Here is a 26452-nt window from a genome sequence, read left to right on the forward strand (position 1 = left end):
TCATTATTTTTACTTCTTTTTCAATAGCAGCAGTGGTAGTATAAGTGGAAAGAACCACCCACCAAAATATATTTAAAAAAATTTACACATAAAGAAACAGATTTCCCAACAAAACATATTTGGTGTACCAATTTTACTTCTCATTCTCAAGTATTACTCAGTATTATCAATAACTTCACATTTCTCCAAATCAAAAATAAAAACATAAAATAAAATAATCAATCTCTGAACATACCTGATTTTTTTTTCATTAAATTTCTTCTGCTCCAAATCTAAAGTGTTCTTTACAACAAAGTACCATTTTCTAATATTGAACACTGGTCTGCCTATAGTAAAAATAATTTGTTATTTGTTAATTTTTACCTCTCCCTTTGTTCAAGAAACTTAATAGCAACATTTCAACCTAATGAGAATTGTGCAAAGTAGAGTAGGCTGAAAGAGACTAGCTCAATGCCAAACTCAAACACTCCATATTATATTGATCCCCTTTAAATTGTGATTGAAAGTACTGTATTTTTTGATATTTTAGGGTAACTTACATCAATTTCAATTAATTCATAAGTGCAATTCAACTGGATGTTCTCTCTAAGAGAGGGATGTTCCGCATTGTGCCCTAAATCAAAACCATTTTATCTGCTTTGTTACCCAAAGAACAGATGTCCTTCTTCACTCTGTGATACCCCCCTGAGGGACAAGACCTACTGCTGACCTACAAAATCTGGAAGACTTAAGTATATGACTTAGTTCATGTAAGGTGAGGGTGGTTGGTGAGCTTCAGTGACTCATCACCAGCTGATTTCCCCTCACCGCTTGCAGGTTGTTGTAATGCCTGAACCTCATGAGGGTGGGTAGCTGCAGTGGCAGCGAGTGGTTGTTGGCCACCCCAGCTTCGCCAGGTCCGCATGCCATAACCAGGGTTGTGAAGACCTGGCCACAATCTGGCTCTCTTGCACTGCCAAGACTTCTTTCCTGTACTTCACCCTGGCCAGAAAGTGAGCCAAGCTAAGATCAAGTCTGTGAACACTTAGGGAAGCTAACAAACCCCTTCTCTGTGCAAAGTACAACATTATTTGGGAAAGTATGCAAAGTACGTAAGTTCATATGCATGAAAACAGAACGCTGCTCACACAGCAGGCATGCAGGTGGCATGTGTGCCCGGTAACTTTGCTTGGTCTTGTTTCCTGACAGATGTCCCTGGAAACATTTAGCATGAGGTGAACTTGGGGCAGAGAGAAAGTGGTTCAAGAGTCTGGGGAGCCACTTCAATCCAATCCAATCCGATGGATTCCCACCTTCAAACCAGATTCTTCACACATCACTAGCCATGAAACTTGAAGAAGGTAATTAGGGAACGCACCAGCAAGCAAGGGGTGTTAACAAGCCACTGGGGCCTATCAACCTTCTCCCTGTCATGTGGACTAGCTCTATTCACAGTTTGAACATTACTCATAGTTAAAACTAGCTCAGAAATGTGAGGAAAATTTGTATTGGGGAAGAGAGGGGAGAAGAGAAGGAAAAACATGATCCTGTACCTCAGCCTAGGCAACCAGGTGCTGCCTAGATGTTTTGAACTGCAACTCCTATAATCGCTGAGCACCAGTATGCTAGCCAGAGATGATGGGAATTGAAGCCCAAAGCATCTGGGGGATGCCAGGCTGCCTACACCTACTGTAGCCGGTCCCTGATCCTTTCACTACCTTTAAGAAATAGGGTAAGTTTCATATGCATGCACCCACATGAAAATCTTGCATTTCTGAAACCTGAATCTTTAGTATTTGATATACTACTTCTGCATCTACTTAAAATCTAAATGACTGCATTTATTCAGATCCGGCTTGGAAGCCATTTGAAATCATGAAATGTTCAATTTTGTGCACAGATTTTGTTCTTTCTTCCATACATGAAATCATACAATGGAATGCTTTTCAGTTCACACAGTGTAAACAAATCAATTTCACAACTGTCTCACATGTACACTACTAAAATGCTTGGTACCTTCTTCATTGTTCTCGTTTTCTTCTTCAGCATAGTTTGCTAGTTGCCTGAAAATGATCAGATTTACTGTTTACTGGAATCGCAGTCTACATTCTTTAAAGGTATTTAAAGATTCATGATCTGAATGATTTTAACCAAAATATTCAAAGGTCTTATTTGTAATGATAAAATATTGCTTACTTAATGTACAGCCCCCAACACCTACTTCCCTGTATGTGGTTTTCCAGCTGCCTCAGGCTTTGGAACGGGAGTCTATCCACTTGCACTGAACCCTTCTGTGGCAGCACTTGCTGTCCTCAGAAGATGCAACACTGGTGTAGTAAATGGGGCAGAAGAGTTGCGTCTCACTGCTTCCAAATGGGTTAAGAAATATTTGAATCAGTTCTGTGTCCAATAAAACCAGCCCTTTATAAAGTTTTAATAACCACTGTTATTCAATGACCAAGCAAATAATGGGAAATGGGAATCTATGTGCCATGTACATAAATAATAGGGGGACGTTACTATTAAGTGATATTTATATTTCCCGTAATGCAATAGTTATTTGTTTATTCCTTGATAGTTAAGGATTTATCTAGTGTTTTTGTGACTCTGAGCCTGTAGTAAGTTATTAAGTTTTGTTTGTTATACATTAATGCACACTTACCACTCATATTGGTCATCCAGCAAGTACAGAATTTTCAATACTACTACAATAACAGCCATAGCAAGAATATCATATTTCACTTTCTGAGATGATTTATTCCCTGGATGAAGCGTCAAGAAGTCTGTTTCACCAACGCCAGTTTTTTTTACTACCCTGCAAGTCCAACTGTGCATATCATCTGAAATAAAAGATTTTAAAATGAGGACAACTTTGAACATGGTAACATTTCAATACAAAAAAACAAGTTTGGGGACAGAGTTAACAAATCTGCATGTAAAGCACCACCCATGACAATCTGTCGCATGAATTGCACACTAACTTTGCATGCTTCCATGTAGGAATTTTGTCAAGTTTGTATGAGCCATACAGTGGTGAGCTGAAGCACGCTAGCCTGAAAGGAAGTTCTACTAACATGAATGCAATGTACTTGTAAATAAATCTGCTTATTTCAGGTTTATTCAACATGGAAAGCCCCTCTCCCAGTTAATAGTGTAATGGGTTTAACAAGCATTATTTGACCACCCTGAAGCACTTTGTGATAAGCAGCAATTTACTATATTTATGATATATTGCAGATATCATTAGTGTAAAAGTATATATGTACCTTGAACATATAGTGACTCCACTTCAGTGCAGCCTTGAGAATAATCCAGCCTAAACTAAGTACTGTAAAGTTTCACTGATTTTAACAGGAGAGAGATCTAAACAGGATTAGACTAATGGGACACTGTAATTCTTGAATTTTGTATTTTTCATGTTCCATAGAAATAAGATTTGAGCAGCATTCATGTCAGATCTATAGACTAACTTGTATTTTAGCATTAAAAAGAGGGACCTTCATTTTTTATTTATTTTTTACACCAGTTTAACAGTAGCTACCATCCACTGTTTTGCTGTACAGGTATTTTCAAAATTTCTTACTTTTCCAGTTTAGCAAGGATGTCATGAATCAGCTCTCTCACTGAATTCCAGTGAGGCTTCAGTGCCATATAGGCTGAAGTACACAGGTTCACCTGCCTATATTTGATTCCCAAAAGGCAACAATTGTTTCTGCATTCTATCAGTAAACTTGGCCCCTCACCATTTCAACTTCCACTTTTCCCCCCCATAACATTCTGAAGAAGTACACCCGAGCTACTAAAATAAGCTGCTGCACACATAAGTACTTCTCAATCCCAACCAAATGTGCCCTTACCAGGCAAGTTAAGTTCCATCAAATACTTGATGCAGAGAATGTTTGGATGAAGGAAGCTACTGTTTGTTATTTCTGGAAAACAAGGTAGCTCTATATAATTTACAAGAGCATGCATTTTTTTATGAACCTCCTCATATGTTGGCCAGGACTAAAAGAGAAAAGATGGAAAGTATTAAAAGATGCATTTTATTATCTAGAATTGTTGCTGCAACATTATTCTACTGAACACACATTTTGCTCTGCACAGCAATCTAAGCTGGTTTTCAGCGACTCTGCAAAGCACCAAATATTGTGCAGGGTTGCTCTTTTGCCCTGGATCTTTGACATTCTGCTGATTTGAAGAACACTTAGCCAAAACAAATAGAACAGCAGGATGAGCATAAAACTACTAAGATCTATTATCAGTTAAGTCAGAACTGCTTTAGTTCTGTAACTGCACAACACTGCGGCATTCTTCTTTGAACTACTTCAAGGAAGACACATATAGGTGTATTTTGGGCAAATAATACAAAATGCAGGACAAATCTCTGAATTGATTAGAAAGGTATTTGAAAAACAAGTTACAACTCAGCATAACTTATACCCTGTTATTATCACATATATTTGTTTTAAGGTGAGTTCATTTCAAAATAAAGGCATAGCAGAGGCTACAGGTTTTTAATGCATGGATTTATACAGTTGTGTGAGATGCACTGACTTATAGTTATGTAAGGACAGTAAAATAATCCTTCAAATATAAAAAACTACTGATGCAGAAACCAATTCCATTGCAATTTAGCTAATTGTATGATGCCTTCAGGTTGCACTATAGCATCACTACATTTTTATCCAATACTTTGTTTTACTTAATCTTTATCCAGATTTCTTCTATTTAAAGCTAGAACAAACATAAACATATTATCTGCTGTTTTCAGAACAGACTTTTCCTACCTTCTACTGAACTCCTTCCCCAAAATGGAAGGCTTTCTCCATCTAACAAATTGAAACTTAATCCAGACAAGTCAGAGGTGCTACTGATAGGTGGAACCCTAGTGCAAAGGGAGCAAAGCTGCCCTGTCCTGGATGGGGTTGCACTTCCCCTACATGACGGAGTGTGGAGTCTGGGGATGCTCCTGGACCCAGAATCGTCCCTGGAATACCTGGTGGTGTCTGTGGCCAGGAGCACCTTTTATCAACTGCAGTTGACATATCAGTTGTGCTCTTACCTGGTGATCCATGCACTGGTAACCTTACATTTAGATTACTGCAATGTTCTATACATGGGGCTGCCATACTCTCCCAAATGTAGAAACACATCATTTGGGAAGAGTGGAGAGGAAAAGAGCATGAACACATGAGTGTTCTCATGTGGACTTATTATCCTCTGTGGACTTTCCACTCCCATCTCCTCCTATTTTCTCCAGGGACAAGTTGAGGGGTTGGCGGGCTCTTCTCCCACTTGTGTTGGAGTACAGAGAAGCTAAGGTGGCAGAAGCTTCTTTTGAGCAACACAAAAGACTTCTGCCTTTTCCTACCTTCTTTTCAATGTGCTGTCAATTCATGGGAGGAACTGTATATGCTGCAGGATCGTTCTCACCAGGGGCCAAGGGCACTTGACCTTGGTGAGCGAATTTGTAAAGGCTGGCCAATGTCCAAAGCTAACTGTATATTGCTTAAATGTGAGTCTAAGTTTACAAGTACCCTATGCATAGAACATGCATGTCTATGTCTTGCTGAAACAATCTTACAAGACTCTGATGGAAATGTCTGTGAGTATGAGACACTACTGAACTGGGCACAAGACCGGGAAGGAGAACTTGAGTAACAGGAAAACAAAGGTGGTTATTTTCAATGCAACAGCATTTGTTTTCCTTTCTTTTTAGTTCATTTGGGATTCTGACAATAAAGCATCCATTCAGAAGTCTAATATTTAGTATCATTTCCATTAAAGAAGCATAATTCTCAGGGATCTAGGGAATGCATGCATTCCAGCAAAACATTTAACCCCTGCAGGTGTATGTTTACAAACTGTCTTATGCTTTCACTATTTCAGAAATGCAAGCTGTTTTTCCCCTAAAGTAACCTTTCCACCTGAAGGACTTTTCTTGAAAAACAAGTAATGCGTGTCTTACTGGACTGTTGCACATTCATTAGTCTTCAGACATTTCGGACAGTAGTCGTAATACAGGATGTATTAATGATGAAAGCCACATATGCGTCCCTTGATGATATTCTACACATATCAGCCCCAAGACATAACTTTCCAAGTATAAGAAAATTAAAAATATGGCCCTTTCACAGTATGCAAGTGCAAGAAAACACTCAAGCAGATTTTGAATTGAATGTGTTGCCAACATTTTATTCTTCCGGATGTAAGGTAAAACAGAAAGTTATCCAACACTACACCACATTAGAAACTAAGTCCATTAGGGCTACTGAGACAAGCTATGGCCTCAAAGCAAATTTAGAAGGGGTATTTTTAAAGATTTCTAATTTAAGGTGCACCTGAGACAGTGAAACAAATTGCCTGGGGAAGATGCAGAACCTTCTTTTACGGAGCTTGCCATTGCACAAAGTCAGGGTCTTTCCCCAGTTGAGTTCACTTTAGAGCCAGCCAAGGCTGAAAATATCTTATGCAAAGTGGTCTCTTTTATTAGTGATGGCACTGTGCATGTGCTGGACCAAGTCTAACAAATTATCCAATGAATATTCTAAACAAGGATGTTCTTCCCGTCACAACTGCCGTTCTGAAACATTCTAAGACACTGCACATTTGTTTTTTATTCCCAATACTAGGCCGACTGCACAGTGACCCAATACTGTGGGGGGCATTGGTGAAGCAGAACCAAGCCCAAAAAATGCCCCTGAGAATGTAGGCAGCAGCATAGTGGTTTTATGGAATGGTACAGCTACATGGGGCAGTAGTGCTGGCCTTCTCGAATCTAGTCAACACAACATTCTCTCATCCTTCACTTGCCCAAATCTTTTATCCCAATTTACAAGAAAACTGTAGTCTAGATTAACATGAAATAATTATAGCCGTGTAAAAGTATTTTCTTAAACATGCATACAAATATTTTAACTACTTCAAAGAAATAACTTAAACTTTTTTCAGATCTGTTTATTTAAAATAAAACAATTAAATGTGTTAAATCTGCCATAGGTCTTAATTTTATGGCAATGATGTGGAAGTGTTTTTCAATGCAAATAACTTTCCAGATGATTCTATCATGTAGACACAGCCATTGGTCCTCCCATCACTGCCTTCTACTAAAAACAAGTACCACACTGCTTTCCTTGTAAAGGAGTTTTTGAAAACAAGAAGATAACTGAAGTATGTTCTCAGCCATATAATTTAAACAGAACTGGAACAAGCAAGAAATGGAGAGAAGCAAACTTATTCCACCCAAGGCTAGTCTAAGGTTTCCTCTGTCAAATATCTAACAGCAAGATTTTATTTATTTATTTAAAGCTTTTATAGAGTGCCCATCTACTGATGTCTCAGGATGGTTTACAACAAGCCACAGCAAGATGGCTTGCTACAACAAGATGTTCATCAACTATTTATTAGTAGATAACAATAACCCTTCAACAGATGTACTTATGAGGAGACAAGTTAAATGCTTTTATTTACTGATGGTAGAAGCCTAGTCCAATTTTTCTATTTGCATATTTGTGTATATTTGCATATTTGTGTATACTTATGCATGCATGCACATGTGAATACATGCACACACAGTGATCAAGTGTTATCTTGGTGGGGAAGAGGTTTGGAAAAAGTAGATCTTCAGGAGTTCTGGATTTCAACTTCCAGCATTCCTGACCTCCGACCATGCTGGCAGGGATATCAGGGAGTTGACGTCCAGAACTTCTGGTGATCTACCTTCTGCCCAACCATGTAGTAGGGCTGTGAAACAGGGCTGCCTAAAGACAAAGTAAAGGTTTCTACCTAAGTGAGCAATTTCTCTGGTATGCCAAAAATAATATTTTACTTGAGAGAGAGAGAGAAAGAAGAGACATGAAAAACATTTAAAAGGTCATATAACCTGATTGAAAATGGCAGCATGAAAAGGGTAGAAAAGAGCATGTATATCAGCTGTCAATTAGAGTGGGACAAACATGGAAATTGAGCTACAGCAAACAAAGTTTTTGAAGAACACTGTTTTCACTGTATATTGCCTCAGGCCCTTATTGAAGCAAAAAAGGTTCAGTTTTAAAGTGGGAGAGGGAATTAGGCCCAGAAAGGCCTGTTTCCTGCCCTCATGGCTTTGTACTAGGTAAAAATGAACTCTTAGAGATAGCTTTGGTAAGGAGGAAGTCTTCTATTCACTTGCTATAGTGACAGCCCTGAAAGGTTCTCTCTTCTTATACACTTAATGGTGTATTTTCTTCGACTTCTCTGCACTGTATTGCTTAGGATATAGTTTGATCCCACCATGTAGGAATGTGTGTGCTTGTGTGAGAATGTTTACCAAGAAAATAAACAACATGTTGGTGGAATATTATCTGCCTGAGTGCCATATTTTCCAGTAGAAAGGCAGGGTACAAATACAAATTTGATCGATAAAATCAAAGAGCTGGCTTCCCTTATGAAGTAAATATCATGCCCAAAGTTAATTATCAACAGTGAAAGTATTCAGCTTTCACACTTTTTATAATAACTTTGGGTTATGCAGCACTTTTCAGTTTTATGGAAACTACTTTGATCAGCGGGGCGAGGTTCAGTTCTTAATCTGTTCTACTGAGATACTAATACTAATAAATAATACTGTTCCCAAGTTCTCTCATGGTTAGATTATTATGGATTCCACATATACTAGTTGCTTCTGTAGAACAGTTTAACTATTATGGGAAGCATCTTTGTGTGTCTCAACTTGTTTTTAGTGAGAAATATCTGTGACCCACAGACAGATTTTTCTAGTAATATTTGAACAACATGCATTTATTTTATTAGATTTATATCCCCCTTTTTTCTTACAATGAATTCAAAGTGGCTTAAACAATTCTCCTCCTGTTGCTCACAACCTTATTCCTATAACAATCCTGTGAGTTAGGCTCAGATGAGAATCTGTAACTGGTCCAAAGTCACCCAGTTGGCTCCATGGCTGAACTGAGACCAGAACCTGATTGCCTGAGTCCCAGTCCTGTGCTCTTAACCACAAAACCACACTAGCTCTCTATATGCATACAAATATACATATATCATGTGAATGTGTGTGTTTACTTAAAAATATAAATATACATACATTTAAATGTATGTTGTTGTGCATTGCACAGTCGTGCCCCAATCTTTGCAACCCCGTGGACTATAGTACTCCAGGTCCTCTTGTCCTCCACTGTTTCCCAGAGTTCACCCAAATTCATGTTTGTTGCATCAGTGACAGTATCTAGCCATCTCATCCTCTGCCATCCACTGCTTTTGCTTTCAATCTTTCCCAGCATCAGTGTCTTTTCCAGTAAGTCCTTCCCTCTCATTATGTGGTCAAAGTATTTGAGCTTCATCTTCAGTATCTGTCCTTCTAAAGAACAGTCAGGGTTATTTCCTTTAGGACTGACTGATTTGATCTCTTTGCAGTCCAAGGGACTCTTCAGGAGTCTTCTTCAATGTATACCAATTTATTTATATATTTTTTAAAAATGCCCCATCTACACCTACAATGGGTCTCAACGAGTCACAAAACAATAACAGCACATTAAAATAACATATACAGAGATAAAATTCCAATATAAAAGCCCATCAATCCTTAAAATGTTGGGAAAATAAAAGGGTTTGGGCCTGATGCCAAAAAGAATACAATGTCAGAGCGAGGCGCACCTCTCTGAAAAGCAGATTCCAGAGCTGAGGCACTACTACAGAAAAGGCCCTCCTCCAGGAAGCCATTCTTCTAACCTCTTTCAAGGAAGGCTCCCGAAGAAGGACCTCAGTAGAAGATCTTACAGTTTGGGCAGATGTATACAGAAGGAGACACTCCTTCAAATAACCAGATCCTAAACTGTTTAGGATTTTATACGTCAAAGTTAAAACCTTAAATTGGGCCCAGACTTCAACTGGTAACCAAAGGAGGTGATATAGGACCGGTGTTATATGATCATGTCTGCCAGTCCTAGGGAGGAGTCTTGCAGCTCTTTTCTGTACCAACGGAAGTATCTGGAACGTCTTCAAGGGAAGCCCCACATCATTTGATTGTCCAATTGGAAGCATGGACTACTGTTGCTAGACTCTGTTTAACCAGGTAAGGATGTAGTTGATGTATCAGCAGAAGCTGATGGAAAGTGCACCTTGCCACAGCAGTCACCTGGAATGCCAGGGATAACTCTGAGTCAAGGAGCACTCCCAAACTATGCACCCTGTCCCTTGGAGGGAGTGCAATCCCATCCAGAACAGAGCGAATCTCACTCACTGGGACCAAACAGTCCACCAACAGAACCTCCTCCTTACCTGGATTAAGTTTCAACTTATTGGCCCTCATCCAGAACATCAGACTATCCAGGCATTGATTCAGAACTATCACTGCCTCACCTGAATTAGATGAAAAAGAGAGGCAGAGCTGGATGTCATCAGCATACTGGTAACACCATGGCCCAAACCTCCAGATGACCTCTCCCAGCAGTTTCATGCAGTGCCTCCAATCTCCAACTTGGTCAGCCTATCCAGAATGATACTGTGGTTGATGGTATCAAAAGCTGCTGAGAGGTCCAGGAGAACCTGCAGGGACTCACTCCCCCTACTCTTTTCCCAGCAAAGGTCATCCCACAGGGTGATCAGGGCAGCTTCAGTCCCAAAACCAGGCCTGAAACTTGACTGAAATGGATCCAGATGGTTCAGAAGGCACAAATTTCAGGGCTCCGAATCAGTGGAAAGCACCCCAACAATTTCAGTATGCCATACATCATGCTATTTTTTAAAGCCACTTTTAAGGTTAAATCTGTCACATATAAGAGCATGACTACAACATTAGAATACTGTACATACAGAAACTATGATGCAACAATGCTAGTGAAGCCAGTTGCTAATTATGTAAGAGAACAAACAATGCTGCCAACAATTGCCTGATGCAAAATTTATAGCCACACTGATACACAAAACAAATGACCTAGTGACTCACTATTTTGCAGATTGCCATTTATAAAATACAAATCAGATGAAAATTCCTTTCCTAATTATTCCCTTGTTTTGTATTTCACTTCAGTTTGCTAGTGCTTACATCCTATTTTTATGTAGCTCACACATATAATGCAGTAGCATGAAGACTATTAAAAACAAACAAATCTGAATGACATGATAAACCATGGCCCCTCAAAGTTTCCATTTGTGGCTACACACACCAGTACTTCTGGAATTAAATGTGATTTTTCTGATAATTTCTTGAACCAGAACAGCCTTTCAGATGTTGGACTACTCCCATCAGCAACAGCCACATGGCCAACTGTCAGGAATACTGGGAGTTGTAGTCCAAAACATTTAGAAGGCCCTGATTTGGGGAAGACTGACCTAGGAATTCTAGGTTTACCTTTGCAATTGCTCTTTATGCTTTCAGTGCCTTCTAAGGTTGCAATCTTAAACACACTTACTGGGCAATAAACCCAATCAAACTCATATCTACATTTAAAACATCTGTATGCTTTACAGCTAGGTTGAATGCCTTTTAGGGGTGGAAAGACAAGGCAGCAAGAAAACAAACATGCAATCTTTCCATTTAAGTCAGTATAGAATCAAACAATCAAACCACACTCTTTTCTATTTCATTTTAGTGCAGGTATTTGCAACAGCTTCATGATTTGATAGTGAGAATTTTTAAAAATTAACACTGCAAGAACAAACTCAAATTGCTGTTCTCAATTCCATGGCCCTTTTGGGTGTTATAAGTGAGAACCATTTCAATAACTGAGGGAAATGTAGTGAAATGCACCACCATCACCTGGTTCAGGGTGGGGGCATGCTCATCTTTAACCAGTGGTCATGGCAGTGGCCTTTTACAAAACAAAAAACTTCTATTATTGCATGTAGCAGGAATAACACTGACTCTTACTGTCCAGTGACCCACATGCCAATTTTTTCATCACAAAACTCCAGATGCGACACCATTCTGGGCCATTAGGGAGGAAAATAGTGGCTACCCAGGAGAATTGCTATACTTTTGTGGTGGCCACCACCTCTTCCTCTATTGTCTGAAATAAGTCCAGCATGGCTATTGAACCTGTCAGACAATCAGGCACAGTGGAGGTCCTCAGCCACCTCCTCCCCCACTTAGTCCTCCTGCAGGTATCTCAAGGGACATTTTAGGCACACTGAGCTTTCTTCCTGCTTCTTGTCAGAGTTGTGAGCTATTTGCAGCTTGTTCTGACTTGTCTTAGTGTGCAAAAGCCACTCCTTGGGAAAGTTCTGTGATCCCCATTTCTGGCAATTTAAAGAAAAGATGACAAGCCATGATGAGCCCAAACTGGCTTATGGAGGGAGCTGCCATTGGTAGTTGCCTGCCAGCTTCCTGGAAAGAGCAACAAGCCTTTTGGGTTTGGGGCTTATTGCATCAGTTGGGTTCAGATGATACTGTGAACCCAGGAGTGGCTTATAATCCTACAACGAGCCATGGCTTCTTCAGCATATTGAAGAAGTGAATCCAGTCATTATATTGCTCCAAACCCTTTCTTTAACACTTTTGAGCCAAGTTCTTCCTAAACTTCTTTCCCCAATTATTCTACTTTGTACAATCAGCTGTAACAGTATATATTTTTCAGTTTTTATTGTATGAGCAAAACAGTTTAGTTTTCTGTGTTTTATTCTCAGCTAAGTCATGAACTTTACAATTTCAGCAATTTTCCTCTCTGCTCTACATCAAATAGGCTTCTCAAGGAAACAATCTTTTTCAAAAAGCATCCAAGGGGTCTTTCATTCCCTGCAAAATATCCAATACTTCACCACAGTTCTGTTACAATGCAGATAGCAGGGACAGAAATTTAAAATAGAATAAAACAAACTTTTAAACCCTTTATAGCATGAAAACATCTATTTATTTATATTCCACCTTTTTTTCTGCACATTTGCTTATTCTTCCTCCTCTCCATTTTATATCTTATCTTATGTATTGTAAGCCGCCTAACCAGGCCTCAACAGTTATGGGTGGTCTATAAACACATGTATAAATAAATAAAACAAACACATCTTCACAACAACCCTGTAAGGTATGTTGATTGTCAGTGACTGACCCAAACTCACCTAATAAATTCCACACTGACTGGGAATGGAACTCAGCTTTCTGGAATCTCAGAAAATCCCTATTCTAATCCCATTCTAATCCCATTCTAATCCCTATTCTAATCCCATTCTAATCCCTATGCCACAATGTTACATAACTTTCATTCCCATTTTGCTATTAAGCATAAAGCAAACATTAAAAGCACGGACTGGTGCACAAAGGCATTTTATCTATCTTATCCATGTCTGTATGTCAAAGGGGGGAAATCACAAAGAAAGGGGCTAATTTGCTATGATGATTATATGGGAATAGCTTCTTTGTGATCTTCCTTTCAGAGGTATGCCATCTTATTTGCCAATCATGGTTTACAATCATGATTTGTGGGGATGTTCGTCTTTCTACTTTGCATAAATAATCTATGATTTGCACTGTTCACAAGATGCTGTTGTGATGTCATTATGTTTACACCCTGGGTTCTTCATAAGTTAAACAACCCAGAGGTAAACTTACAACTTGTTGTTAATGGTAGGCTGCTGAATGCATCAACAACCCAGTGTCTGGGTTTGGACATCACAAGAACAACCAATAAACAAAGCACTTATAGGCTATTTTTCTGTAAATTGGAAGTGACTCTCATGCAGCATATGTCTCAGCAAATCATGGGTTAATTAGGTTTGGCACAAGCTAGCCTCCTTGGGAACAGCATTCTACAAACAAGGCACAACAGCTAAGCAGGCTGTTTCCCTTGCTGCTGCTTGCCTGATCTTTGAGGGCAAGGATGCTGATGAAGGGCCTCTGATGGCTATCTTAAAAATTGGGCATGTTGTTGTGGAAGAAGGTGGTCCTTCCGCAACATGAGCTCCAAGCCATGTAGGAGGTTAAAGGTTAAAATCAGCCCATAGATGTTTAGAACCTGACAGTGAAGCAGTTCAGAACTGGTGGAATGTGTTCTATTTGCCCAGTTCGAGTCAACAGCAGAGCAGTAGTTCCAAGTAATCTTTATAAGCAGCCCTATGTACAACACATTGTAGGAGTCTAATCCAGGTGTTGCCAGAACTGCTGGTAACAATAGGTAGGCTATCCATCACTGAAGATATAACTCCTTTACAACTATGTATTTTATGCAGGTAATGGAAACAGGTGTACTTACTGCAGAGCAGAAATGGGGGTCACTTGTCTTCCAAGTAAGTAAAGATTTACATCTCATATCTCCTCTCCTCATTGGCATGCTGCACCCACCAAATATGCATGCCAGGAGAAGATGTGTACACAATTTGGGTAACAATGAATCTGTCACACTACCTTCAACTGTTTTAAAAATAACTATGATATAGCCATTGCTACCTCTGGAATGTATACATTTTTTTCCTGTCCTACTATCAACTCTGGTCAAACAGGTTTAGCAGACTTTTGTAGTGCTTCACAAACCTGGCTGGCCAGCAATGACAGTGAGAAAAGAGAAATGAGTATGCACACCTTGGGCACACCTCTATCACACCACCTGCAACTCTCCAGGAAAAAAAAATCTCTTGTCTCCCACAGAACTTAGTATAAAATTACTATTTGTTGGCTTTAAGATGTTGTGTTTGATAATAATATCCAAAAGTCTTATACAACATACTTGATAAAATGCTTATAATTAAAAAACATCCCTTCATATGAAGACGATCCATTTCCAAATAATGCTCCGCTTCCTCAGTATTAGTTCTCTGTATGTAAACATTTTGGGACTCTTTAAAAAAATCCTTTCAATTTTTGTGTCCTGCTCTTCCTTTCAAAAGGAAACCCAAAGCAGTGGACCGTATTATTGCAAAGCAAATACAATCAAACTATATGCTCATTGCAACTGGAGTTTCTTTCCTTCCCTGAGAGGGGCTTCAAAATGCCTACCTTTCTAAAGGGTTATATCCAGTCCTGTGTGTCTGTGAATGGAAGAGAAAGCACTGGGAGGAAGGATTCCATCCCCCTGCAGCCCCTCATGCATCCCATAAGCCCACTCCAAAAGATTGGGGGTCCCTCCAGAGCAGATAATTGAAGTAGAAAGCAAGAGAAAGTCTAACTACACAAATGAAGATTTGCCTGTATGACTATGGGTATAGCCTGTTATATATACACATCTTATTACAACCCTAATTCACTAGTGATAATTTCATAAAATGGTCTTATCACTCTTAAAACAAACAAACACACTTGCAATTAAATTCAGCCCAATGTTGAAGGATATTTGTTTTCCACAACTGAATGTATTGGTTTTTAAGAAGCTTAATAAGAAGCTGAGAAAGTTAAGGAAAGTTTAGCAAATATAGAGCAGTGATGCAAAGAATGGACATGTATCTTCTGAAGTGAATACCTATGAAGCACATGTTCCTGTTGATGTAATAAGGGAGGGTGTGCCTCAGATTACTAAAGGACAACAAATGGCAGGGAAAAACAAATATGTGGGTGAAACACCTACAGCTTAACTTAAAGAGATGCTTAATATCCTGACTTGCTCCAAGGAATAAACAACTCATGAAGAACGTAACACCCAACAAAGTAAAATACCAACAATGGGAAAAATCCAAGATACTCTCAGTACCTGAAAAAAGCAAGATTGGCAATACCAGTAAAATAAAACTATCTTGGGTAGACAGGAACAGGTGGGCAGAATTTGCCACAGAGGCCACATTTTGGCTAGAGGAGAAAAGATTTGGGGGGAAAATGCTTCTGGCATAGTGGGACATAGTTTAGCCAGGCAGTGTAACTTCAATGGCTAAACTGTGTCTTCCCTGCTTCTTACCAGCCCTCATTATAAACTTGGAGTAGATGTACTCACTGTTCAGAATGTTCTCAATATATCAAAAAGCCACATACTAAGTATGACCATTCTCATTTTCTCTCATACTAACCAGTTTCCCCACAGGTCAACTTACACAACTCAAATCACAGATCGACTCATGCAATCAGGTTATAAGCAAACAACTTACATACAGTATTCATACAGAAAACAGTTCTAAATTATTCACATACTGATATATTAACATGAATTATACTTGGCAGAATAGTGATCACTGCATAGTCCCAAGAGACAGGCCACAATGAACAGTTTCAAACTAGCAAAAATGTAGGGAAACACAGAACATCTATTATGATATCCAATCGCATCTCAATATAAAATATTAAAATACAATTTTAGTTTGAATTTGACCAACATTTCAATAAGCCCATTTTCTTTTCTATGAAGCAATGCTTCAACAGGTAAGGACAAGTCAGAGTTTCTGTTACACAACAGCAGATTCCCATGATAGAGCTGATTACAATAAATGTCAGAAGTGAACTTCCTCCTCAGCTCTTTTTAAAGAGCCTCACCCTTGCTGGTTGTCATTTCTGAAGTCATTTCAAGAGAGAAAATAAGATACTACGTATCCACCTGCTAATAGTTAATTATCCCTGGTGGATTTCTTTAAAAACATGAGACTGAATAGAAGATGTTCAAGTCCTCAAATGTTAACCAGACAAACAAGCAAGCTGCTATTTATGGCATCAAAGAAGGGGGGAAACTGATAACTCAAAAGTTTAGTCTTGCATATCTCATATAAACATGACAAGTAAGTAAGATGGTCCAAAATCCATAAAACCTTAAATATAAATTACCCTTCTAAGTAAAGAAAGCAAAATGTAACTTAGAAAAGCATGAGGTTTTAGAATAAAAACAAAAAAACAGAATCCAGAATATCCTGTTTGCCTGTAAATAACTACCACCGCACATTGAGCTCACACAACCATCTCTGACAAACTACAAGATAATGTTGATATGAAACTTGACTGAGTTCAGTGCAGGTGGGAATCACAGGCAACATAAGAGTTGCTGAATTTAAGACTTACTGAATTCGTATCAACTGGGAGAAGGGGATGCTGGGGGTATTCCACAGGTCAAGGCTCTGGAAATGTAAAATAGAATGATGCCAAGAGAGAAGAGTAAATGAAATTTGAGCGAAGGAAGTTAAGCAATGTGCCATGGACACCGCAGCAGCTCAGCCATGGATGAGGCAGGTGGCAGTGTCTTTCTAGTAGCCAACCCAAGAGGAAGGAAACAAAAGGACACAAGCACTGCAGTTGAAAATGCTCCTTCAGGAGAAGGCCTGCCTGGAAGTAAAGGCCTACCTGTAAACAAGGAGCTATTTCTCCAGCACATGTGGGGTACAGCAGGAAATCAGTGTGTTTGGGAGAGCTGTCTACAAGAGTCAGGAGGGACAGACAAAGAGGAAGGCTCTTCTGAGACTCTTCCAGATATAGGAGAAGCAGAGATGATAATCATGAGTGATAGCTAACCTTCTTTCCTCCTTTAAAATATGGGTGGGCAACTTAGAGCCCTCTGGATATTTTGGCCTACAACTCTTGGTATTCCTCGCAAGCATAGCCAGCAGTGAGGGATGATGGCACTTCTAGGCAAAAAGATCCGGAAGGCCAAAAGCTGTAACTATCAACCCCTGGGCTAAACCCTTTGGACAGTGGTTGCAGTGGTGAGAAAAGGCCTTAAGGAAGTGATGCAAAGCAGCCATTTTCCTCCATCTAGTGTGTTTTGCAAATTCTTCATCAATTTCATTACAGTGGAACAACAGCAGCTACATGAATGAATCTACTCCAAGTGTTTAATTCTTACATTTAGTTACTGCTGTTCCTTCTCAAAAGATACTGTGAGCAGTTTTTCTTTTCTTTGGTGGGTTGACCAAAACTGAATACCACCAAGGAAGCATTTGATATCTAAAATGAGAGGGCGAGGCACATTGAAGATGATAGTTAATTAACAAACTGTCTCAACTTCTCCAATTTTCAAACAAAACCTGCTCAAAAACATTTAAGGAAGAATATAAAAAGCTTCTAATCTTTCATTGTACAGTTTCTAACCCTCGGTTAAAGCAGCTTAAAGAAATCTGAGGCATGGTATTTACCAGAATCCTTGAGATGAAGCCCAGCAGTATATGAAATACACACAATCTGATTCCTTTTATGCCCAGTTATGATTCACATACTCATATGCTTCGCTTATAACTAAAATGTGCCTGAAATTTTATGGCAATGGGCCAAACAAATAGGAATTATCCTTCTAAAACCCTTAAGAAGGTTTTATAACTTCTATGCATAAATTGAGACTTAATTCAGATAAGAGGGAGGTCCTGCTGGTGAGCAGTTCAGCTTTCTGGGTGAGTGATATCAGCCCTGTTCTGGATGGATTTGCACTCCCCCTAAAGGACAGGGTGTGAAGTTTGGGTGTGTTCCTCGATCCAGAACTGCCACTGGAATCTCAGGTGGCAGCGGTGGCGAGGAGTGCTTTTCTTCAGCTTCAGCCGATTTACCAACTGTGCCCTTACCTGGATAAGCAATGCCTAGCAACAGTGACCCACACCCTGGTAACTTCCTGACTGGATTACTATAACATGCTTTACATGGTGCTGCCACTGAAGATGGTCCAGATGCTTCCGTTGGTTCAGAATAGAGTTGCGAGGATATTAATGGGGACCGGCAAGTATTTGCATATAATGTCGGTCCTTTCCCACTTACACTGGCTGTCAATTGAAGTTCAGGCCTGATATAAGGTGCTGGTGATGACCTATAAACCCCTATATGGCTTGGGTCCAAGATACCTGAAGGAGCGCCTCCTTCCCTATACATCCTTGTGCTCCTTGAGATCTGAGGTGGAGGGCCTTCTTTGGGAGCTCTCCTTGAAAGGGATTAGGAGGCTAGTTACCTGGAGGGTCTTCTCTGCGGTGGTGCCCTGATTATGGAATACGCTCCCCAGAGAGATTCACCTTGTGCCAACACTTATTTCTTTTAGGCACCAGGCAAAACTCTTTTTATTTTCCTATTATTTTTACGTTTAATTGGTTTTAATGTGGTTTAATATTGTTGAATCATATGCTGTGACATCTTATTTCCTGTTTTACTTGTTGCTTGTTGTAAACTGTCCCAAGATGCCAGTAGATGGATGGTCTATAAAGGCTTTAAATAAATAAATAGGTAGAAATTTAGAATGATTTAGAATATGAGAAGCCCATATACTAAGGGTTTTGGCTTCCTCTGATATAATAGGTTGCCATATAAAGCTCATGAACTACATATAATTATCCCAAAGTTTTGTTACATTCTATTCAGAGTCTGTGTGGTGTGATTGTTAGAGAGCTGGACTGAGGATCTGGATTCTAGTCCCCATTCACCATGAAACTCACTGGGTGACTTTGTGGCAATTACTCTCAGCCTTAGCTACCTCACAGGGCTGTTGCTGTGTCAATAAAATGGTGCTATGTAAGCCACCTTGGGTTCCTTGCAAGAAGAAAAAGGGCAAGATATGCTATGTAATCATTATGGATAATAATGTAGTTCAAATGTATCTACCAATGGCCAGAAAACATCTTGCCTCCCTGTAAACATGAGCCAATAAGGGTACAATCCAGTGCACCTTTATACAGAAAAATGTCCTACAACCCCCAGTATAACCAGTTGCCCATGCTGTTGCAGGATTTTCTTCTATCTAGGACTGCACCCTAAGATTTCTATCCAGAACCCTGCCATGATGTTGAGTTTATACATAAGTCCTTTTTCTAGGTGACATAGGTCCCAGCCATGGGCCTTCCCTACAAGATAAATGATAAAATCTTAATAAATAACTGTATCAAATATAGAATCTTGACATAAGTAGCAAACAGAGAAAGGGTTATTACCAGCAATATTATTATAAATTATAGAGTAAGTTAAGAATATCCACTTTAAGAGTATCTTGTAGAATATGTACTTTAATTCATCAGAGCCACCATACATGCATGTAGTGCATAAATCAGATGAATGAACAGAAATCACCTGTACATGAAAGATCTTGAAATCAGCCCCATACATCTTCATCTTCTCTGGGAAATCTTTATAAGCATTCAAGTAAGGAATGTGACCATCCATTACCAGTCTGAGCAAAAGGGAAACAAGTAAAATCAGTATGTTCATGGCGATTTAGTTCAGTAGGCACAGCTAAATTCAATTACAAAGCTAAAACGGGCCGGAGCTGGGACTGGACTGGGCCATCACCTTCCACCGCCGCCCGCAGACACCGAGGCCGACCTGCCCTGCCCACTGATGCTGCAGCTGCCCAGCGTGGGACCAGGACCGGGGGACGCTACTGCCAGCATGTGGGCCCTCCATTGTCGTCGGTGAGTTTCTCCGTGGCCACCCTTGCCCCCCTCCCCCGTCGGCATGGGTGGCAGCTACGCCGAATAGGGGGCGGGGCGCAGGGAGGGGCCACTGGCTTAAGTCACTGGCCGCAGCCGTGGGCCATGAGCTGGAGGCCAAAGGGCAATGGCCTAAGGGCGGTGACGCCGTTTGGGGCCGTTCGGGGGCTGGGCTGGCCATAGACTTTGTGTGGGTGGCTTTTTGTAATTGGGTGGTTGGAGGGTTTTATTGCATTTTAAATTGTATTTTAACTTAGATTGTTTTAATGGATTCACACCTGGCTGCTACCATGAGGTTGCCTGGGGAGCACGTGGGTGCTACCATTGGGGTGGTATTGGGCAATGGTCGTTATGGCGTTGGGGGTTTAACGTGTCAGTGTAGAAGGAGGAGGGACAGATGATTGACACCTGTTCCCCCTTCTGGTTATTCCCCCAGCCGGAAGGTTCCGGGTATGCTTATCAACTGCCCCTCGGGCCTGACGGTGCTGTTGCTTAATGCCAGGTCGGTCCACAACAAAACATCCCTCATCCACGACCTGACTGTGGATGAGGGGGCCGACCTGGCTTGCATAACAGAGACTTAGGCGGGAGAGGGGGGGATGTGTCGCTCTCTTTACTGTGCTCACCTGGGTATCTGGTCCAGCACCAGCCACGCCCGGAGGGGGGGGTTGCTTTAATTTATCGAGCTTCTATCTCCCTTGCGGGGCTTCCTGTTCTCTCGAGACTGGGTCTAGAGTGCCTCTATCTGGTGTTGGGCGACTGAGACAGATTGGGGATTCTGCTGGTGTACGGTGCACCCTTCTGCCCATCAGACTCCCTGCCTGAGTTGACGGAGATCGTCTCGGACCTGGTGTTGAAGACCCCCAGGATGTTGGTCCTGGGGGACTTCAATCTCCATGCCGAGACTGTTCTGACCAGGGCAGCTCAGGACTTCATGGCCTCTATGACGGCCATGGGGTTGTCTCAACATGTCATGGGCCTGACCCATGAACGTGGACACATGCTGGACCTGGTTTTCTCACCGGGGCAGGAAGAGAGTGATCTGAGGGCAAGGAATTTGTGTCTGATTCCCGTCATGGTCAGATCACTTCCTTGTGAGGTTTGAGTTCGATGCTGGCCTTTCCCTCTGTAAGGGTGCGAACCCTATTGTGTTGGTCTGCCCTCGGAGCTGGATGGATCCAGATAGATTCCTGAAAGCTCTGGAAGAGTTTCCGGTTGATAAGGCTGGCATTCCTGTCGATGCTCTGGTTGAATTGTGGAATGGAGAAATGGCCAGAGCTATTGACATGATCGCTCCTAAGTGTCCTCTCCCTTCCGACAGAGCCCGTTCATTCCCTTGGTATACACCTGAATTACGGGCGATGAAGCAGGTTGGGAGACGTCTAGAGTGTAGGTGGAGGAAATCACGGGATGAATCTGACCAAACACACTTACAAGCTCACTATAAAGCCTATGCTGTGGCGGTGCGTGTGGCGAAGAAGAAATTCTTCTCCACTTCCATTGCCGCCTCACAATGCTGTTCAGCGGAGCTCTTTCGGGTGGTACGGTGGCTGGTACATCCAGGCCCTAAGAAAGATCCCGTACCACTCTCGATGGCCCACTGTGATGACTTTGCCAAGCATTTTAAGGAGAAAATTGCTCAGATTCGTCATGAGCTGGACTCCAGTAGTGATTCAGATCCCTTAGGGGAGGTGCCAATGTCTCCGTCTGGTCAGATATTATTGGATGAGTTTCAGTTATTGCGGCCTGAAGTGGACAAGGTGCTTGGACAAGTACATCCCACCACCTGTTTACTCAACCCTTGCCCATCGTGGCTACTGACCAAAGCCAAACACGGGATTGGTGCCTGGATCCTGGAGGTCATCAACGCCTCTCTGAGGGACGGCTGGGTGCCTGCCCCTCTAAAGGGGGCAGTAGTCAGGCCGGTCCTAAAGAAGGCGTCCCTGGATCCAGAGATGGCCACCAATTATAGACTGGTGGCCAACATCCCATTTCTGGGCAAGGTGTTGGAATGGGTGGTGGCGGGACAACTCTAAGCACTCTTGGATGAGACTGATTATCTGGACCCATTTCAGTCTGGCTTCAGACCCGGGTATGATACTGAATCTGCCTTGGTCTCCCTGTATGATGAGCTGTGCAGGGAGAGAGACAGGGGGAGTGCATCCCTGTTGGTCCTCCTAGACCTCTCAGCATCTTTCAATACCATCGACCATGGTATCCTTCTGGATAGGCTAGCGGGACTGGGAGTAGGAGGCACTGCTTTGCAGTGGTTCTGCTCCTACCTCAACGGCCGATTCCAGAAGGTGGTGCTGGGGGACTATGGCTCTGTGCCATGGCAGCTATGCCATGGAGTACCACAGGGATCCATTTTGTCCCCCTTGCTATTCAACATCTACATGAAACCGCTGGTAGAGGTCATTAGGAGGTGTGGGCTGTGGAATCATCAGTACTCTGATGATACCCAGCTCTACCTCTCTTTTTCAACCAATCCAGGTGAGGCAGTGGCTGTACTGAACCAGTGCCTGACAGAGGTAATGGGCTGGATGAGGGTCAATAAACTGAAACTCAATCCAGACAAGACAGAGTTCCTGTTGATGGGTGGTTCGGGCTCCTGGGTAGGTGACTTGGACCTTGTCCTGAATGGGGTTGCACTCCCTCTAAAGGACAGGGTCCGCAGCTTGGGAGTGCTCCTCGACCCAGAGCTGTCTTTGGAAGCTCAAGTGACTGCGGTGGCGAGGAGCACTTTCCTTCAGCTTCGGTTAATCCATCAGCTGCGTCCCTACCTGGAGGACGATTGCCTAGCAACAGTGACACATGCATTGGTTACTTCCCGATTGGACTTCTGTAACACACTCTACGTGGGGCTGCCCTTGAAGACAGTCCAGATACTTCAGATGGTGCAAAATAGAGCAGGCAGGTTGTTGATGGGGACTGGGCATTACTGTCACATAACCCCAGTCCTCTACCAGCTTCACTGGCTCCCCATCGAAGTCCAGGCTCAATTCAAGGTGCTGGTTATCACCTACAAAGCCCTTAACGGCTTGGGACCTGTATACCTAAAGGAATGCCTGCTTCCATATTTGCCCTCCCACCCCCTGATATTGGCAGCAGAGACCCTCCTCCGGGAACCCTCTGTGAAAGACATTAGGAGACTAAGTACCTGGAGGAGGGCTTTTCTGCGGTGGTGCCCCAGCTATGGAATGTGCTCCCCAGAGAGCTCTGCCTGGCGCCGTTATTTGTTTTTCGGCACCAGGCCGAGACCTTTTTATTTAAACAATATTTTAACAACTTTTAATATTATTTATTGGTTTTAATTTTACAGCCAGGGTGAATCTGGATTTTATGTGCAATATTTATATGGTTTGTTTATTTATTGTATGGAAGCCATCCCGAGGCTCATGTGAATGGGACGCCATACAAAAATTCCAAATAAACAAACAAACAAATAAATAAAACACAGTACATGACTGAACTCTCGAATCCCAGCAGAATATTACATTTAAAATATCCTTAATTTGTAAGAATGAGAGTACAACCAGAAGGGCAATTGACTGTAGCCCTCCAGCCTTCACATCCTGCCAATACTGCATTATTACATGGGTGTATCATGAAACTTGGACATATTGGTGAAAGTTAGTGGTCCAATGTAAAATATTAACTGGCACAGAGGGAGGAGATAGTCTTTTGCTTAACTCTGGATCACTGCTCCTTCATGGATCACTGCCTTGTCGTGGTGAAGGGGCTTGCGTAGCTCAATGAAGCTATGAGCTATGCCGTGCAGGGCCACCCAAGACGGACAGGTCATAGCAGAGAGCTCTGACAAAACGTGATCCACTGGAGAAGGAAATGGCAACCCACTCCAATATCTTTTCCATGAAAACCCCATGGACAGTACCAAAAGGCAAAAAGATATGACACCGGAAGATGAGCCCCTCAGGTCGGAAGGTGTCCAATATGCTACTGGGGAAGAGCAGAGGGCTAGTACTAGTAGTGCCAGAAAGAATGAAGCGACTGGGTCAAAGCTGAAAGGACACTCAGTTGCTGATGTATCTGGTGGTGAAAGGAGAGTCTGATGCTGCAAAGATCTTTACTCCATAGGAACCTGGAATGTAAGATCCATGAATCAAGGCAAGCTGGATGTGGTCAAACAAGAGATGACAAGACTGAACATCGACACCTTAGGAATCAGTGAACTAAAATGGACAGGAATGGGTGAATTTAATCCAGATGACCATCGGGTATTCTACTGCGGGCAAGAATCCCTCAGAAGAAATGGAGTAGCCTTCATAGTCAATAAAAGAGTAGGAAAAGCAGTACTGGGATACAACCTCCAAAATGACAGAATGATCTCAGTTCGAATCCAAGGAAAACCATTCAGCATCACAATAGTCCAAGTCTATGCCCCAACCACTGGTGCTGAAGAGGCTGAAGTTGACCAGTTCTATGAAGGCCTACAACACCTTCTAGAATTAACTTCAAAAAATGATGTCCTTATCATCATGGGGGATTGGAATGCTAAAGTAGGAAGCCAAAAGATAACCGGAATAACAGGCAAGTTTGGCCTTGGAGTACAAAATGAAGCAGGGCACAAGCTGGTAGAATTTTGTCAAGAAAATAAGATGGTCATAGCAATCACTCTTTTCCAACAACCCAAGAGACGACTCTACACATGGACATCACCAGACGGTCAACACAGAAATCAGATTGACTATGTGCTCTGCAGCCAAAGATGGAGAAGCTCTATACAGTCAGTAAAAACTAGACCAGGAGCTGACTGTGGCTCAGATCATGAGCTTCTGGTTGCAAAATTTAGACTTAAGTTGAAGAAAGTAGGGAAAAGCACTAGGCCAGTCAGGTATGACCTAAATCATATCCCTGATGAATATACAATAGAGGTGACAAATAGATTTAAGGAATTAGATCTGATAGACAGAGTGCCTGAAGAACTATGGACGGAGGTTTGCAACATTGTACAAGAGGTATCAACTAAAACCATCCCAAAGAAAAAGAAATGCAAGAAAGCAAAATGGCTGTCTGAGGAAGCTTTACAAATAGCTGAGGAAAGAAGGGAAGCAAAAGGCAAGGAAGAAAGAGAAAGATACAAACAATTGAATGCAGAATTCCAGAGAACAGCTAGAAGAGATAAGAATGCCTTCTTAAATGAACAGTGCAAAGAAATAGAAAAAAACAATAGAATAGGGAGGAGCAGAGACCTCTTCAAGAAAATTGGAGATATGAAGGGAACATTTCATGCAAAGATTTATTTTATTTATTTATTTATTAAAACATTTCTATGCTGCCCCTTACCGAAGCCTCGGGGCAGCTCACAGCACAAATAAAATACAATAAAATACAAAAATAACAATATAAAATTAACAATATAAAATAAATAACAATATAAAAGAAGATGGGCATGATAAAGGACCAAAATGGCAGGGACCTAACAGAGGCAGAAGAGATTAAGAAGAGGTGGCAAGATTACACAGAAGAACTATACAAGAAAGAGCTTAATGTCCCTGACAACCACAATGGGGTGGTCACTGACCTCGAGCCAGTCATCCTGGAATGTGAAGTCACATGGGCCTTAGGAAGTCTGAGCAACAACAAAGCTAGTGGAGGCGACAGCATTCCAGCTGAGCTCTTCAAAATCCTAAAAGACGATGCAGTTAAAGTGCTACACTCAATATGCCAGCAAATTTGGAAAACTCAACAGTGGCCACAGGATTGGAAAAGGTCAGTTTACATTCCAATCCCAAAGAAGGGCAATCCCAAAGAATGCTCAAACTACCACACCATTGCACTCATTTCACATGCTAGCAAATTGATGCTCAAAATCCTACAAGCTAGGCTCCAGCAGTATGTGGACCGAGAACTACCAGAAGTACAGGCAGGATTTCGAAGAGGGAGAGGAACTAGAGATCAAATTGCCAACATACGCTGGATCATGGAGAAAACTAAGGAGTTCCAGAAATATATCTATTTCTGCTTCATTGAATATGCTAAAGCCTTTGATTGTGTGGATCACAACAAATTGTGGCAAGTTCTTAAAGAGATGGGAGTACCAGACCATCTTATTTGTCTCTTGAGAAACCTATATGCGGGTCAAGAAGCAACAGTGAGAACTGGACACAGAACCACTGATTGGTTCAAAATTGAGAAAGGTGTTTGGCAAGGCTGTATACTGTCGCCCTGCCTATTTAACTTATATGCAGAGCACATCATAAGGCGGGGCTAGATGAATCACCAGTTG

At 41.5% G+C, this 26452-nt stretch overlaps 1 protein-coding gene across 2 annotated transcripts in view; it reads right to left on the reverse strand.

Annotated features, from left to right (window-relative positions):
- TAF1B (TATA-box binding protein associated factor, RNA polymerase I subunit B) overlaps window positions 1-26452 on the reverse strand; it is a 51507-nt gene that overhangs the window by 8704 nt on the left and 16351 nt on the right. For both annotated transcript variants that reach the window (XM_044418282.1, XM_044418274.1), the window contains exons 8-12: window positions 19844-19943; window positions 3837-3984; window positions 2642-2819; window positions 1996-2042; window positions 236-326 (exon numbers count right to left, since the gene is read on the reverse strand). In XM_044418282.1, coding sequence (XP_044274217.1) covers window positions 236-326; window positions 1996-2042; window positions 2642-2819; window positions 3837-3984; window positions 19844-19943 — 564 coding nt within the window. The remainder of the gene's footprint in view (window positions 1-235; window positions 327-1995; window positions 2043-2641; window positions 2820-3836; window positions 3985-19843; window positions 19944-26452) is intronic.

Source organism: Varanus komodoensis, unplaced genomic scaffold (genome assembly GCF_004798865.1).
Source record: "Varanus komodoensis strain SLA01 unplaced genomic scaffold, ASM479886v1 scaffold10, whole genome shotgun sequence".
NCBI classification, from domain to species: domain Eukaryota; kingdom Metazoa; phylum Chordata; class Lepidosauria; order Squamata; family Varanidae; genus Varanus; species Varanus komodoensis.